The 16,847-nt window shown below is 47.5% G+C and overlaps 1 protein-coding gene across 1 annotated transcript in view; it reads left to right on the top strand.

Moving 5' to 3' along the window:
- OPTC (opticin) overlaps window positions 1-16,847 on the top strand; it is a 79,140-nt gene that overhangs the window by 38,119 nt on the left and 24,174 nt on the right. Inside the window, exon 3 of the mRNA XM_063444388.1 lies at window positions 15,213-15,348. Within this exon, the coding sequence (XP_063300458.1) occupies window positions 15,213-15,348 (136 nt within the window). The remainder of the gene's footprint in view (window positions 1-15,212; window positions 15,349-16,847) is intronic.

Raw genomic sequence — 16,847 nt, 5'->3', positions numbered from 1 at the left:
AGGATCTCGGGGCCAGCCAACAGGGTGGTGTAGGTGTAGGAGGGATTACTGCAGCTTGCTATGTCGGTAGCCTTTCGCAGGATAGGATGGAAGGGCTGGCTGTACATCTCCCATCTATGAGCTAACTGGCTTCTACATGATGTCAGAGTGTTCTCAGATCTCACTTTGTCGCTCAGGGGGAGGAGGGGGGAGCCCGGGTCAGTGTGCGCTAGGAGTGTCCGAGGGTGCAGGGGAGCTCGGGCCAGTCTAGTTAGCCTAATTAAGGGGTATGCGTGACACGTCCCACGCCATTGGGTTATGGGACCAAGGGGCCCCCAAGGGTAGGGAGGCACCCTGCCGCACAGTGCACAAGCAAGTCAGCTCTGGGTCGCACCGGGTAGGTAGCGCCACGACCAACTAACATCAGGGCCCATGTGTGGCGAAAGTAACCTTGCCACTGGTTTTTGGAGGGGCGTGTTTGCCAGCCTCCTGCCTTGCGACTATGGCCCTGGGATGTATTGCCCTTTTAGAACTGTATTTGGGCACAATGGATTTTTGTATGGTGTTCCTGGCCCTTTAAATACGTGGGAGCAGTGTTACAACTTTCAAACTGGCACTTCGAATGCAGTCGAAGTGCTGAAATCATCAAAGTCGTCGAAGTGGCGGCCATTCTAACTTATTCTAACTTATTCGAACAGCACCCTCTCTCCCCAGCGGCAGCTTACCCTAACAAGGAGAGACACCAATCTCCAAGACGGCGCAGATGGGACCGTGGTCTCTGTGCTTGACCTACAGGGATGCTGGACAGCCTGTCCAGATCCCCAACTACCCTCACAGGGACACCAGGAGGAGGGGGTAAGTATGAATTCCCCTCCCCAGCTAACTCCTAACTTGGCCCCAGGGTTAACAGAGGAGATGTTAACCCCCACTGACTCCCATGTTCCCCTGGCTACTGAGCTGGACTATGTTCCCAGCACCCCAGCAGAAGAGCTGGCAGCTGGGCAGAGTGCAGTCGGCCTCTGCCCTATCTTTGTCCCATGTCCAGAGCCGGATGTCCTGCAGGCTATCCCAGCAGAAGAGCTGGCATCAGGGCAGAGCGCCACTGGCCTCTGCCCCTTAAGTCCCCACAGCGAATTACCCAGGTACAGTAACTGTTTGTTGTGCGTGGGCTGCTCTTACACTCTTACACTTGCTCTTACACTTTGTTGTTGGGGGGAGGCTGCTCTGGCACTGGTTTATTGTGGGTTGGTGAATCGACTAACATAGGCACTGACCGACAGAAGGTCAGGTGCCTGGTTAGTCTTCCCCTCAAAGGGGAGATATGTGGCGAAAGTAACCTCGCCACTGGTTTTTGGAGGGGCCTGTTTGCCAGCCTCCTGCCCTGCGACTATGGCCCTGGGATGTATTGCCCTTTTAGAACTGTATTTGGGCACAATGGATTTTTGTATGGTGTTCCTGGCCCTTTAAATACGTGGGAGCAGTGTTACAACTTTTAAACTGGCACTTCGAATGCAGTCGAAGTGCCGAAGTCGTTGAAGTGTCGAAGTGGCCGCCATTCGACAAACGAACACGTGGAGGCGACCATTTTAACTTATTCGAACGCGGTGTGCAGCCAAATCTATGGAACTGTTTGCGGCTACCCAAATGCACGAACACCGCTGACCTGTACCTTCTTCGTCACTGCGGCTGGAGACTAAGTCCCATTCGAAGATTCATGTTTACATGTTTGTAAGTAAAGTATGCTGATTATTAATATGTGTTTTTTATGAAGATTGAATGTATAGTTTTGGAGTTATAAAAAATTATAAGTTTTAGCTTGGAGATAATTGAGTAGATACAGTAAGAAACTCAATTATCTCCCAAGCAGAGGGGAGGGAATATGTGGGATGTAACCGATATTTGATTGGCTAATGCCTAATTGCCTGTGGGTGTCTCCCTCGCAGGGGAGCACTGCATAAAAGCAGAGTACCTGCCATTAAACATCAGTTCTTCTTCACCCTCAATCTAGAGTCCTGTCTCTTAATGGGGGAATTGCTATATCACTACAAGGGATTGCTATGCTCTGCCTGCTCCCTTGGATAATCACTTCTAAGCTCTTTTAAGAGCTTGCTCCTGCTTCACTCTCTTGGAGGAGAGGATCACCCACTGGAACCTGGAGCCTTGTCGGAGGTCCAGGGTGGAAAGGAGACGGCAAGACCCCAACCAAGCTGTGGCGGTTCGTGGGGTCTGCGGTGGTTGTGGTGTCTGCGGAGCGCTTGGAGCCCTCTGTAAGCGCTAGGAGCATCCTTCAATGGAGGTACCCAGTCGGGGTGCCAGGCGATCCGTTACACCATGCCACACCACCCCTGTGGGCCTCAAGGAGCAACTCCCCACCCAATAACCCACCATGACCATAGACAATCCCAATCCCGTACGTCCCCTCCCAAACAGTCCATGTGTGCCCACCCTGAGCGCACCCTAGTGTAGCTGCAAATAGGTTCACTCTAAGGCCTTCATGGCAACAGTCCCTATAGGTCGTACGTAACCGGGGTAGAGACCAGGTCTTGCCATGAGTTGCTGTTTAGAGAGGTTGTGAGCTTAGTGATCCAAGGGTCACCAACTGCAGGGTGTGGCTAATTGAGAGTACCCCAAACCAAGGATCCCGGGGCCAGCCAACCAGGCAGGGGGGTGTACTTATAGATACCATCTTCATCCAGGCCTACACCGCTCCGCGGGAAACGTACAACGCGGGCAGAGGTCCTATCGGTGACAGGGAGTCCCGCATGCCAGGGTGGGAGGCCTTTATTCTTTAGGATTATTCGGGTCCACCTCGTCTCCTCAAAGAGGTGCTCCGCTCAGCCAGCTGTGGTGCTGGTACGACTTCTCCGGACTGGGGTGTTGGTAAGGGTGGCCCTCTGGAATCTTCTCTTGGAGCATGAGGGTCAGGGGTCTCAGGGCGTAGATCCCGGTAGGGAGTCAGGCAACATATGAAGTCCCGTGGTAGGCCGTCTCGTCTCTGAGGATGGAGCGCTCTGTAGGCCCTTTCAATATGGTATTCTTCAGGTGCCTCCTCTTCCAGGATCTGCGAGAACAGGTGTGTAAGAGCTTCCGAGAGGTCTTCCCCATCCGCCTCTGATATTGTTGCGCCTACTGCTATTATCCAAACCTCTATTTGTCGTCAGAGGTCCAACAGAACTGATCCCTGTCTCTCTATAGCTGTATCAGTTGAGAGTGGTATGCTTGTTGCTTCCACACGGTGCTCCAGGGCAGAGAGATTCTTGTGGACCTCTTGCACTTACTGCCGGATCACTGTTCTTAATTCCGATAGGGCTTGCTTGTCCGCTTTTGTGAGCATGCTTGCTGAGATGGTTGCTAACTCAGCAGAGATTTGAGCCAGTGTTACACTCCTTGCGGATCCTGGTAGGGAGTCAGGCTATCGGAGTTCGGCGAGGTCGGCGCCATTTTGTCAAGCTGACGTGTGTGACAGGGACCATCCGGGTTGCAGATGAAGTTGTCCATGGGGCCCATCGCCAGAGGGGCCAGGGGTCATTGTGCGCTTAGGTTTTCCCATTGCTAGAGGTTGGAGAGCTTATAGAAGGGGCAATGTGGGCGAAAGCACGGAGACTCAAAGAACTGCATCCTACATCATTAGCTGGTAGGCCACGCCCCCAATACTCATTTTATCTACCTCCGAAGGATGAAGGGCTGAGTCAACCGTGCTGGGATTCAAACCTGTGACCCAAGGGTTGAACAGATTCTACTGATAATGTATTAGCCCACCGGTGTAGGGGAGAGGATGAAGCAGCAAGCAAGTGAAGTAGAGTAGTGCCTCTGGAATTGTCAAAGCTTCATGACTGAATGTGCTTTGACTCTTACTGACCCTCTGAGTGTGAGGCCTGCTCTGTTTCTGGTTGCACAACAGCTATTATTTCCACCCACCACTGTACAAAGCTAGCAAGTGTTTTCTCCTACAGGGAACATTCTCAGTCCCCACAAATATCACCACAGCTAATGGAGTAAATAGTCTTCCTCGAGTTTAATCTTTCCAAGTTAAGTTAACCTGCTCTTCACATTGACACTTGAGGTGTCATCATGTGCTAGCTGAGATCCATTTGGCCACTCACCTCTCTCTTAAAGGTTGTTTCTGATTTGTACAAGCATTCTAAAATCTGGTGGTGAATAAGAAAATGCAAATTATGGGTGGAGCAAACTGCCTTGTGAACCTCTTTTATCTTATTTTTGGGGTGATTGGACTGGATTTGCTTTGCATATACCCATCACAGGATATCTACACAAACTATGGGACGCAAGTAAGCATTCTAAACTGAACAGTCTGAATGAAATGGCAAATATTGGAGGCCCTGAAACTCACAGAAACATGACATGGCTATGGATCACCCAGTGAGAAGATCTTTGATGTTGAAGATCCCAGCCCCCCCAAACCTCAATCCAATTTCCTCCACTTGTGTTGAGAAATAATTCTCCAGTGACAGAGGGTACCCTTAGGCTCTTACTGAAAGATCTCTGGGATACAATTTGCACGTAGGCTTCCACATAGGCTATTTCTATGAAGAGATCAATGGAGTCTTCTACAAACGTCCACGTAATAGTGAAGTTACCACTGTTGAGCATACTAATCATATTGCCATGCTGGAACAGAAGTTACTAATGATTCAAGAAGTAGAGGACTAGTAAGGTGCTTACTATTGAGGATCAACGGAGGTGGGAGAACATAAGGGTTTGAGGCCTCTCTACCTCATACATCTCTCGTTACATGGATATATACTTTTGTTGGTATATGTTGAGGCATTCGTACAGCTTTGCTTATACTTTTAGCATGGGTTTTTGAGTCACTGTTTTACAGTTTCTTTTTCTTCACTCTAAATACTTTTAATTGCAACCTGTAGGAGAGTGTCTTTAGCGTACTGCTGTCTCATTCCCAAGGAGTATAGTGTCAGAACTGTTATTTTTCTTTTAATTGAAAACCCACCACCCAAATATATACTTGTCTTCAATTTTGTATGCTTTTATGGTTTATTCCATGATAACTGTATGTTGGTTTCTTCACAGTCTGGAAGGAGCAAAAATAAAGAATGACAAGAACCCTACTCCCTCCCCAAAAAATCTAATTATTTTTTTTCTCTCTGATGTAGGTCCCTTTTTTCAAATGTTTTTCATTGTAGTAGTTTTTACCTGCTTGGAATATTCTTTCTGTGTAACTTCTTCTTGTTATCTTTACTGTAGCTGATAGGGCACTGTTTCTCTCTAGTGATGTTGCGAACATAAAATTTTCGGTTCGTGAACGGCGAACGCGAACTTCCGCAAATGTTCGCGAACGGGCGAACCGGGGCGAACCGCCATAGACTTCAATAGGCAGGCAAATTTTAAAACCCACAGGGACTCTTTCTGGCCACAATAGTGATGGAAAAGTTGTTTCAAGGGGACTAACACCTGGACTGTGGCATGCCGGAGGGGGATCCATGGCAAAACTCCCATGGAAAATTACATAGTTGATGCAGAGTCTGGTTTTAATCCATAAAGGGCATAAATCACCTAACATTCCTAAATTGTTTGGAATAACGTGCTTTAAAACATCAGGTATGATGATGTATCGATCAGGTAGTGTAAGGGTTACGCCCGCTTCACAGTGACAGACAAAACTCCCCGTTTAACGCACCGCAAACAACCGCAAACAGTCCATTTGCACAACCGTAAACTCCCCATTTGCCCAAGGTTGGATACCAAGCTAGCCATGTCCCGTTCCTTGTCCTCACTGATGTCATTGAAGGTCTCTCTTCCTCCACCCAGCCACGTTCAACACCAAGGGTCCCCGAAAGGTGACAACAAGCCCCCTGGGACGCCTGCTGTGTTTGGTCTTCCACCTCCTCAAAGCCACCTTCCTCCTCTGACTCCTCTTCTTCGGACTCCTCTCTCTGCGTTGCCTCTCTCTGCGTTATTATAAGGTGTGTTAAGTGTACTATTCCTATTAGTTTAATCCCTGTTACGTCCCCTATCAGGGGACGTGTATATAAGGCATCGATTTTAGGAACCGGGAAATGGAAAAAGATGCTTGGTCGGTCCTCCTACTTCAAATTTGGGGCACTGCGCGTGCAATCTAATGTGCCACCAGATAGGAGTGGTGTGTTAAGTAGTACTATTCTTATAAGTTTAATCCCTGTTACGTCCCCTATCAGGGGACGTGTATATAAGGCATCGATTTTAGGAACCGGGAGATGGAAAAAGATGCTTGGTCGGTCCCTCTACTTCAAATTTGGGGCACTGCGCGTGCTTTCTAATGTGCCACCAGATAGGAGTGGTGTGTTAAGTAGTACTATTCTTATCAGTTTAATCCCAATGTCACGACTACTAGTGTGGTTCAGCATGCAGAAACTATGTAAACATATACAAAGGCAAGAAAAGGAAAATAAAAGGACAGAGCGTAGACCGGACCTTAGAATGGCCGGACTAATACGCTAGAGACAGAGAATGGTCAAAGGGAAAGCCGAGGTCAAGGAAGCCAGAAAATACACAATACCGTTTACACAAGCCAAGTCAGGGAAACCAGAATTCAGAATAACCAGGGAAAAGCCAAGATCAGGATACCAGGAAATCAGATTCACAATGATAAAGCACTCTCAGGAAACCAGGAACAGGAAACCACGACAGGGCAAGGTATTGGGGTGAGCTAGGGATTTAAATATGACGCGGCGGGCAGGTAACAGCGACAGCGACACTTTAAGTGTAGTCCCCCTCATCAAGCCTTTTTTAGACGAATGTATCGCCCACTGTCAGTTCCTTCGGGATCCATCCCTCATTCATCTTAATAAAGGTGAGGTAATCTAGACTTTTTTGACCTAGGCGACTTCTCTTCTCAGTGACAATACCTCCTGCTGCACTGAAGGTCCTTTCTGACAGGACACTTGAAGCGGGGCAGGCCAGAAGTTCTATCGCAAATTGGGATAGCTCAGGCCACAGGTCAAGCCTGCACACCCAGTAGTCAAGGGGTTCATCGCTCCTCAGAGTGTCGATATCTGCAGTTAAGGCGAGGTAGTCTGCTACCTGTCGGTCGAGTCGTTCTCTGAGGGTGGACCCCGAAGGGCTGTGGCGATGCGTAGGACTTAAAAAGCTCTGCATGTCCTCCATCAACAACACGTCTGTAAAGCGTCCTGTCCTTGCCGGCGTGGTTGTGGGAGGAGGAGGATTACTTTCACCTCTTCCCCTGTTAGATTCCCGTTGTGCTGTGACATCACCCTTATACGCTGTGTAAAGCTTTTTAATTGATTTTGGAACTGCATCCTTTCCGACTTGCCGTAATTCGGTAAAATTTCAGGCACTTTCTGCTTATACCGGGGGTCTAGTAGCGTGAACACCCAGTACAGGTCGTTCTCCTTCAGTCTTTTTATACGAGGGTCCCTCAACAGGCACGACAGCATGAAAGACCCCATTTGCACAAGGTTTGATGCTGAGCTACTCATGTCCTGTTCCTCGTCCTCAGTGATCTCTCTGAAGGTATGTTCTTCCCCCCAGCCATGTACAACACCACGGGTACCAGATAGGTGACAACGAGCACCCTGGGATGCCTGTTGTGGTTGGTCTTCCTCCTCCTCCTCAAAGCCACATTCCTCCTCTGACTCCTCTTCCTCACAATCCTCTTCCAGCATTGCCGCAGGTCCAGCAAGCGATGCTGATAAGGCTGTTTCTGGTGGTGATGGTGACTACAACTCTTCCTCTTCACGCTCATCTACGGCCTGATCCAGCACTCTTCGCAGGGCACGCTCCAGGAAGAAAACAAATGGTATGATGTCGCTGATGGTGCCTCCGGTGCGACTGACTCGGTTTGTCACCTCCTTAAAAGGACACATGAGCCTACAGGCATTGCACATGAGCGTCCAGTAACGTGGCAAAAAAATTCCCAGCTCCGCAGAGGTTGTCCTAGCACCCCGGTCATACAAATACTCGTTAACGGCTTTTTCTTGTTGGAGCAGGCGGTCGAACATTAGGAGTGTTGAATTCCAACGTGTCGGGCTGTCGCAAATCAAGCACCTCACTGGCATGTTGTTTCGCCGCTGGAAATCGGAAAACTGCGCCATGGTCGTGTAGGAACGCCTGAAATGGCCACACACCTTCCTGGCCTGCTTAAGGACGTCCTGTAAGCCTGGGTACTTATGCACAAAGCGTTGTACGATCAGATTACACACTTGTGCCATGCACGGCACATGTGTCAACTTGCCCAAATGCAATGCCGCCTACAAATTTCTTCCGTTGTCACAAACCACTTTGCCAATCTCCAGTTGGTGTGGAGTCAGCCACTGATCCACCTGTGCGTTCAGGGCGGACAGGAGTGCTGGTCCGGTGTGACTCTCTGCTTTCAGGCAAGTCAACCCCAAGATGGCGTGACACTGCCATATCCGGGATGTGGAACAGTACCTGGGGAGCTGGGGGGGTGCCGTTGATGTGGAGCAAGACGCAGCAGCAGAAGAGGACTCAGCCGAAGAGGTTATGGAAGAGGATGGAGTAGGAGGAGTAGAGGAGGTGGCAGCAGGCCTGCCTGCAAGTCGTGGCGGTGTCACCAACTCCTCTGCAATGCCACGCATTCCATGCTTGGCAGCCGTCAGCAGGTTTACCAAATGCGCAGTGTAGGTGATATACCTGCCCTGACCATGCTTTGCAGACCAGGTATCAGTGGTCAGATGGACCCTTGCCCCAACACTGTGTGCCAGACATGCCATTACTTCCTTTTGCACAATCGAGTACAGATTGGGGATTGCCTTTTGTGCAAAAAAATTTCGTCCGGGTACCTTCCACTGCGGTGTCCCAATAGCTACAAATTTTTTGAATGCCTCAGACTCCACCAGCTTGTATGGTAAAAGCTGGCGGGCTAATAGTTCAGACAAGCCAGCTGTCAGACGCCGGGCAAGGGGGTGACTTTCTGACATTGGCTTCTTACGCTCAAACATGTCCTTGACAGACACTTGACTGTGGGCAAATGAGCGGGAACTGCTCAAGGCGAGAGACGGAGTGGCGGATGGTTGAGAGGGGGCAAGGAGGACAGCAGTGGTTAACGTGGTTGATGATGCTGGACCAGGAGGAGGATGGCGGCTTTGAGTTTGTGTGCTGCTTGTACACATGTGATGGCATCGCTGTTGTCAGAGGCAGACACACAAAAAAATGCCACACTGCTGAGCTCTGCAATGACGGCATTCTGGTGGTGGCAACAGCATGCGTTGATTGGCGTGCTGTCTGGCTGACCCCGGGTGCCGATGCATGCTGTCTGACTGTGCCACTAGCTCCTTGCGACGACCTCCCCCTGCTTCCAACTCGTCTCCTCCTCTCTGTCTCCCCATTTGAACTTTCCCCCTGTTCTTCTTCTCTTCTAGCGGGCACCCACGTCACATCCACGGACGCATCGTCATCATCAGCCGCTTCACTTGTATCTGACAACTCAGCAAAGGAAGCAGCAGCGGGTACAACATCATCATCATCACACCGTACGTGTGTAATGCTGCCTGACTGAAATGCTGCCTGACTGTAATGCTGCCTCCCTGTTATCTACATCCTCTGGCAATAATGGTTGCGCATCACTCATTTCTTCCAACTGATGTGTAAATAACTCCTCTGACAGATCAAGTGACAGACGAGACAGGGGGGATATGATAGAAACATTTAAATACATAAAGAGAATCAACACAGTAAAGGAGGAGACTATATTTAAAAGAAGAAAAACTACCAAAACAAGAGGACATAGTCATAAATTAGAGGGACAAAGGTTTAAAAATAATACCAGGAAGGGGGCGGGGCCTGAACGCAGAGCTGTGAAGACGCTCATCTCGGCAGCTCCTGCTAAACCGGGCACTTAACTTTAAAATCAACCGCCACACAGGCACTTAAACGAGAACCCGAAGTTACCACCTGAGAGAGGACACCGAGGTGCAGAGATCGGTACCTCTCAAGCGCCAAAACGGGCACAGCACACAATGAGGCCTACAAGCGGGGCAGGCGCAGGGGAGACGGCCGCTCCCCAGCAGCAAGGCCACGCCGGAAAGCAGACTGCGAGCCCTCGTTCCCCCCCCTCTGGACCGGTGGGGGTCATCCCGGTCTACCCCAAACTGTCTCCCTGGCAAAGCAATGGGCTAGAACCGGCTCCTTGGAGCCCAAAAGCTACTGTCCCTACGACCTCCAAGATGGCGGAAGCCTCCCACACCGCCAACACAGCTAACGCATGGTGGGAAACTGAGTTGCGGCTAAACAGAATCTTCACTGCTTTCTGGGAGTCCCTGGAAGCCCACATGAAGGGCCCAGAGCCAGAAGAGACTCTCCAGACCCCGCACAGAGGTACCCCACAGGCTGTTAGACAAGGGAAAACAGCGGCGCAAGCACAACGGCAAACTCAGCAAGAGGGCGATACTAACCCAAACCGGCAAGGGCGGAGGCAGAACGCACAGCCCAAAAAAGCGGATACCAGAAGGCGGCAGGGGTTCATATACCTGCATCTCCCTGGCAAGGTGGGGAAACGGATCAACTCACAACCCTGGCAAGCAAAGGGGACCCTCCGGGCCCCTCACTTAACCCAGCGACGAGAATCGGCAACAACAAAGAGACTCCAGCAAAGCACTCCAGGCCTTCTCCGATTACCCCACGCGGACTCTGCACCTCCCTCAACCATGTTGCTGAATCTCCCGGCAACACAGGCGACCGCACGGCTGCATACTCCATCAGGCACCATAATGGCCGTCCCCCGCCACAGAGACAGCAAACTCTGGGGTCATAAAAGAAAGGACGAGGACGACAAAGTCCGAGCTGTACCAAACAGGATGAAAACGGATGGTACTACGGACCAAGTTACAAGGTTTGGGGCCTTATTGGGGACTTTGGGGCTCTCACCTATCCTCTGCCGAGATGGTGTGGGCTAAACTGAACTCGACCTACACAGCCTTGAAAGCGACAGGATAACTCAGCCTGCGTATTTGAGCTGTTTCCTGTTGTTTTGGAAGACCCCAGCAGTTTCTAATCTCACTTTACCCTACCTAGCTCCTGTTAAAGAAATCTGTTCTAACGTAGCGTAGTTACTCTAAGTAGATAACCCAGTTATCGTATGTTACATGCATAAGTTACATAAGTTACATGCCAGCCATTTTTATGTAATTCAATTTCATTATTATTATTATGTGGACAAACAGAAACCTAAAGCACTCACTCAGAGACTCTGGTCACGGACATACTTACAAGCACTGTGATTCTAAGTTGGTTTGCCGGTGACACTGCCATTTTGCTTTTCCTTTCTTTGTAAGGTGGAATAGTGGCAAGTGATATCTTTGAGATCAAAATCTTATCTAGCCAAACGAGATCACGCTAGGCGCTAAGCGTTATTCAGCACAACGTTGTTCCTTTTTCTTTTCTTTGCGATTTCTTGTTATGTTTTTTTGCTAAATGTCACACTATCTTGAAGGCTTTTAGTCGCCCACAAGTGCATACCACTAGTCACAGCTAGACAGGGCTCTGCGCTTGCCATTATAATCTACAAAAATTGCGCATGTTCTCTCTTAATGCCTCCTCACATGTAAGCTCTCATATACTAGAATTGTATGTTTCCTGACCATGCACTCCAGGAGATAGGGTATTATACTGATACCACTGCTTAACGTACCTAATAATACTGGCCTTACCAATATGTATGCTCCTCCTATGCTTATTATGCTCCAGCTAATGTGTTAACGTACTAGCAGAACATAAGGAGACCTATGGCCGGGGACCTAATCCCATGAAACCTAAACGGGCCACATAGCAGGCAAATCTTTATTTTAAGCGGGCCACGTCTCTTAAACCAACTGCGCAGTCTTCTGCTACAGTTATCAGCGGAGTTTAACGATTTATTATTATTTCTACAAACACAAAATAGGATACTACTATATGTTACTCGTTTATATATAAAATGTGCAATGTTTTTTCACTGCTGAACCAATGTACAATATTGTCGACACTCTACACGCCCTAGCTGTTATGGCAGAACGTGCTGTTTGTGAATCTTTCTGCACAATAAAAATAAAGAATTAAAAAAAATAAAAATAAAATAATACCAGGAAGTATTACTTTACTGAGAGGGTAGTGGATGCATGGAATAGCCTTCCAGCTTAAGTGGCAGAGATTAACACAGTAAAGGAGTTTAAGCATGCGTGGGATAGGCATAAGGCTATCCTAACTATAAGATAAGGCCAGAGACTAATGAAAGTATTTAGAAAATTGGGCAGACTAGATGGGCCGAATGGTTCTTATCTGCCGTCACATTCTATGTTTCTATGTTTAAGTGAAGCGGCTGTGGTGCTAGTGTTGGTGGTGGCGGCAAGTGGGCGAGTGGTAACTTGAGAGGTGCCCGAAGCTAAGCTGGAGGAGGATGGTGCGTCAAGGTTCCAAGCGGAAGCTGTAGAAGATTGGGTGTCCTGTGTTAGCCAGTCAACTATGTCCTCAGAACTTTTCAAGTTCAGGGTACGTGGCCTCTAAACACTGGGCATTTTTCTAGGGCCAAAGGGAATCACAGCACCATGACCACGACGGCCCCTGCGGGGTGGCCTGCCTCTGCCTGTCATTTTTTTTTTCGATTAGTGGTACTATTTGTGCAAGCTACTGTGACAACAGATATGAGTGGCACTGGTGTGACACTGTGCCCTGGCAGGCCCTGAAACGCACACTCGTGAAGAAAACTGACTGCTATTATATTACAGTCCAAAAAGTTTAGTTTTTTTTTAAATGCAAGCTATTGGGACACCAGATATGAGTGAGTGGTGGCATTGGGCAGGCCCTGAAATGCACACTCGTGAAGGAAACTGAATGCTATTATATTACAGTCCAAAAAGTTTAGTTTTTTTTAAATGCAAGCTTTTGTGACACCAGATATGAGTGGTGGCACTGGGCAAGTGGGCACAGTATACGCTGTGAGCCTGACACACACGCTGGCAGACAACTAACTGCTATTCAATCTATTACAGTCAAAATTGTATTTTTTTAAAAAAATGTACACTACTGTTACACCAGATATGAGTTGCACTGGTGTGAAACTGTGCCCTGGCAGGCCCTGAAACGCACACGTGTGAAGGAAACTGACTGCTATTATATTACAGTCCAAAAAGTTTTTTTTTTTAAATGCAAGCTATTGTGACACCAGATATGAGTGGTGGCACTGGGCAAGTGGTCACAGTATACGCTGTGAGCCAGACACACACGCTGGCAGACAACTAACTGCTATTCAATCTATTACAGTCAAAAAAATTTTTTTTTTTAAATGTACTCTACTGTTACACCAGATATGAGTTGCACTGGTGTGACACTGTGCCCTGGCAGGCCCCGAAACGCACATGCGTGAAGGAAACTGACTGCTATTATATTACAGTCAAAAAAGTTTTTGTTTTTTTTTAAATGCAAGCTATTGTGACACTAGTGAGTGAGTGGTGGCACTGGGCAGGCCCTGAAACGCACACTAGTGAAGAAAACTGACTGCTATTATATTACAGTCAAAAAAGTTTTGGTTTTTTTTAAATGCAAGCTATTGCGACACCAGTGAGTGAGTGGTAGCACTGGGCAGGCCCTGAAACGCACACTAGTGAAGGAAACTGACTGCTATGATATTACAGTCAAAAAAGTTTTGGTTTTTTTAAATGCAAGCTATTGTGACACCAGTGAGTGAGTTGTGGCACTGGGCAAGTGGGCACAGTATATGCTGTGAGCCTTACACACAGGCTGGCAGGCAGGCAACTGCAATTACATTACACAGAAAAAAAAAAGCAGACTGATGTTCTAGCCCTAAAAAGGGCTTTTTGGGGTGCTGTCCTTACAGCAGAGATCAGATGAGCCCTTCAGGACTGTAGTGGACACTGAATACACTAGCCTGGCTATCAATTTCCCTATCAAATCAGCAGCAGCTACACTGTCCCTCCTCTCACTAAGAATGCAGCTTCACAATGAATGTAAAATGGATGCTGTCCAGGAGGTGGGAGGGTCTGCTGCTGATTGACTGGAATGTGTCTGGTGACTGTGAGGCACAGGGTCAAAGTTTACTCTATGATGACGAATAGGGGGCGGACCGAACAGTGCATGTGTTCGCCATCCGTGGCGAACGTGAACAAGCGATGTTCGCCAGGAACTATTCGCCAGCGAACAGTTTGGGACATCACTATTTCTCTCCCACACTGAAGGTCTGTCGCTTAAGCTACAGACTAGAAGCATAGGAAAGCTTTGTTCTTGTCAGGGTGAAAGGGGTGAGTGGTTAAACGTTTGCTCACTGACTTTTTGCTCTTATTATTGAATAAATACCCTATTTTAAAAATGCTCCGCATTTTTCATTAACAAAGTTCTCTCACTTCCTAAGTTTTTTATCCAAAGTATATAATAACCTAATTTTGGCATTAGCATTTTAATAGCGACTGATATTACATACCCGCTAGGCCTGCCAATATTGCAGTTGTTTTTGCATGTCAGTAATAGTCACCATTTTGGGGGCACTAAAATTTAAACAACTTGAACAGCAGCAAGAACTACATTCTCAACAAAAAAGAATATTTCTGCCAAAATGATTGGGAATAACCACATTGTTTCACCTTGTACTAACTGCATGCTTGAACACTTTTGCCTCATATTTTCTTTGGTTTCTGTCTGCCACCTTTGTTGATACTTCCTGCTGGGAAAAGAAGCCATTTCCTGCTGTAGCATTTAGCGAATTGCACATTTTCAGCCAAAATAACAGCCGGAAATGTAAGAGGAACTGGAATTAGAGAATCTTTAGTTCAATATTGTGGCCTATAATTTTCAGTTACCAGGCCAATTCCCCACAGTTTCAGGTTTTATGGATAATCTTAAACTAGGAAGTAGAAAATTGTGACAGAAATTAATGAACGAGACAGAAGATAGATAAAAATTTGTAGTATAATGTGCAAAACAAAATGTTTTATTTATTTTATATAGCTACACTTTTTGTTATTTTTCTTTTTTTTTTACAATATATATAAAAAATGTAAACATTCAGCAGATTATAGATATTTTAACAGCAATTGCTTTAACCCCTTAAGGACCAAGCTTCTGGAATAAAAGGGAATCATGACGTGTCACACACGTCATGTGTCCTTAAGGGGTTAAAAAAGTGTCAGGTTTCACATATGCATTTCGGCTTAACATTTTGATCTTATTGATCGCTATTTATTAACTGCATTTTATGAGATATTGTAAATTGATGACATGATTTTGGTTTCCTTTGTCTCCTCTCTGTGTAGATTGAGGTTGGCACTCTGGCTACTCTTGCCAAAAAGACAGAGATGGTTACAACCAGAGCACCCCCAAAAATTACTCCAAACCCCTCCTTTAAAAAGCCAACAGAACCTGGTCTCTTTGGATCAATGACAGAACAAGGTCAGTATTATCTCTGCTTATACGTAAAGCTTATATTTGTCCTGTGCTGCATAAGATTTATTTTAATTATTATAGGAAAACACCCACAGATTAAATGCACATCAATATTGACAATATATAAACTTGTCAGCCACAACATTAAAATAACTGACAGGTGAAGTGAATAACATTGATTATATCATTACAATGGCACCTGTGAAATGGTGGGATATATTAGACAGCAAGTGAACAGTCAGTTCTTGAATGTCATGTGTTGAAAGCAGGAAAAATGGGCAATTGAAAAGATCTGAGTGACTTTGACAAGGGCCAAATAGTGATGCATTGACAACTGGATCAGAGCATTTCCAAAACAGCAAGTCTTGTGGGGTGTTCCTAGTATGCAGTGTCATTTTACCCCACTCCCTCTAGCATGTAAGCTCATTGAGCAGGGCCCTCAACCCCTCTGTTCCTGTGTGTCCAACTTGTCTGGTTACAACTACATGTCTGTTCGTCCACCCATTGTAAAGCGCTGCGAATTTGATGGCGCTCTATAAATATCATAATAATAATAATAATAGTAACTATCAAACGTGGTGCAAGGAAGGACAACCAGGTCCCTAAGTCTCATTGATGCACATGGAAAGTTTAAGCTAGCTCATCTGCTTTGATCACATAGAAGAACTTCTGTAGCTCAAATTGTTGAAATACGTAATGCTGGCCATGAACGAAAGGGGTCAGAACACACCGTGCATCACAGCTTTCAGAATGCCCATGATGACCCCTGTCCATTGCTGAAAGCAACTACAATTGGGACATGAGTGTCTTAACTAGACTGTAATGGAGCACCTGTACCCTGAGTGGGACCTGCGCTGTAGATTTTCCCAGGTCCCAAAGTGAAGCAGTGATTATAACTCTCGCCTACCCAAACATCAGTCGAGACTTGATAAGGGATACAAAATAAACTGGCTTGGGGGGCGGGGCCTGACCGCCATGCAGACCAGCCGCGTGAAACAACAGCTCCTGCAATCAGGCGAAATTTAAGCAAGTTAAAACTGACCTGGTACTCTCCTGATGACCAGAGAATGCGGTCCGATACACGAAGGGGCACTGGACCTGAGGAGAGGCTTGCATACCGTGTTTTAGTCCCTCAGAGAGACTCATGTCGTCCGCATAGGATGAGGCCTACTTAGGCCGCCGCCCCGCTATCCCATCCGACTGTGTCATGCCAGACCCTCACAAGTTCGTGGAGTAGGCCCCCCCCCCTCTCGGGCCGGTGGGGGTTATCCCGGTCCATGCCCCGAGACCCCTGCGGCAACGGTGAACCTGCGGCAGGGTCCTATCACCACACTACTATGGATGGAACCCGGAGCCGCGTGCAAAATGGCGGCAAAATCAACTCTATATGCCCAAACCCAGAGGCATGTAGACTCTCCCTCCTAGCTGGCCAAACTCCCCACAGAGTGCAGGTGGAACCCAACATCATGGAGAGGCTGGATCACATAGGGCTCCGAGCAGTGCCC

This window comes from Pelobates fuscus, chromosome 1 (genome assembly GCF_036172605.1).
Source record: "Pelobates fuscus isolate aPelFus1 chromosome 1, aPelFus1.pri, whole genome shotgun sequence".
NCBI classification, from domain to species: domain Eukaryota; kingdom Metazoa; phylum Chordata; class Amphibia; order Anura; family Pelobatidae; genus Pelobates; species Pelobates fuscus.
The sequence above is the reverse complement of the archived record's forward strand: the minus strand, read 5'-3'. Positions and strand labels throughout refer to the sequence as shown.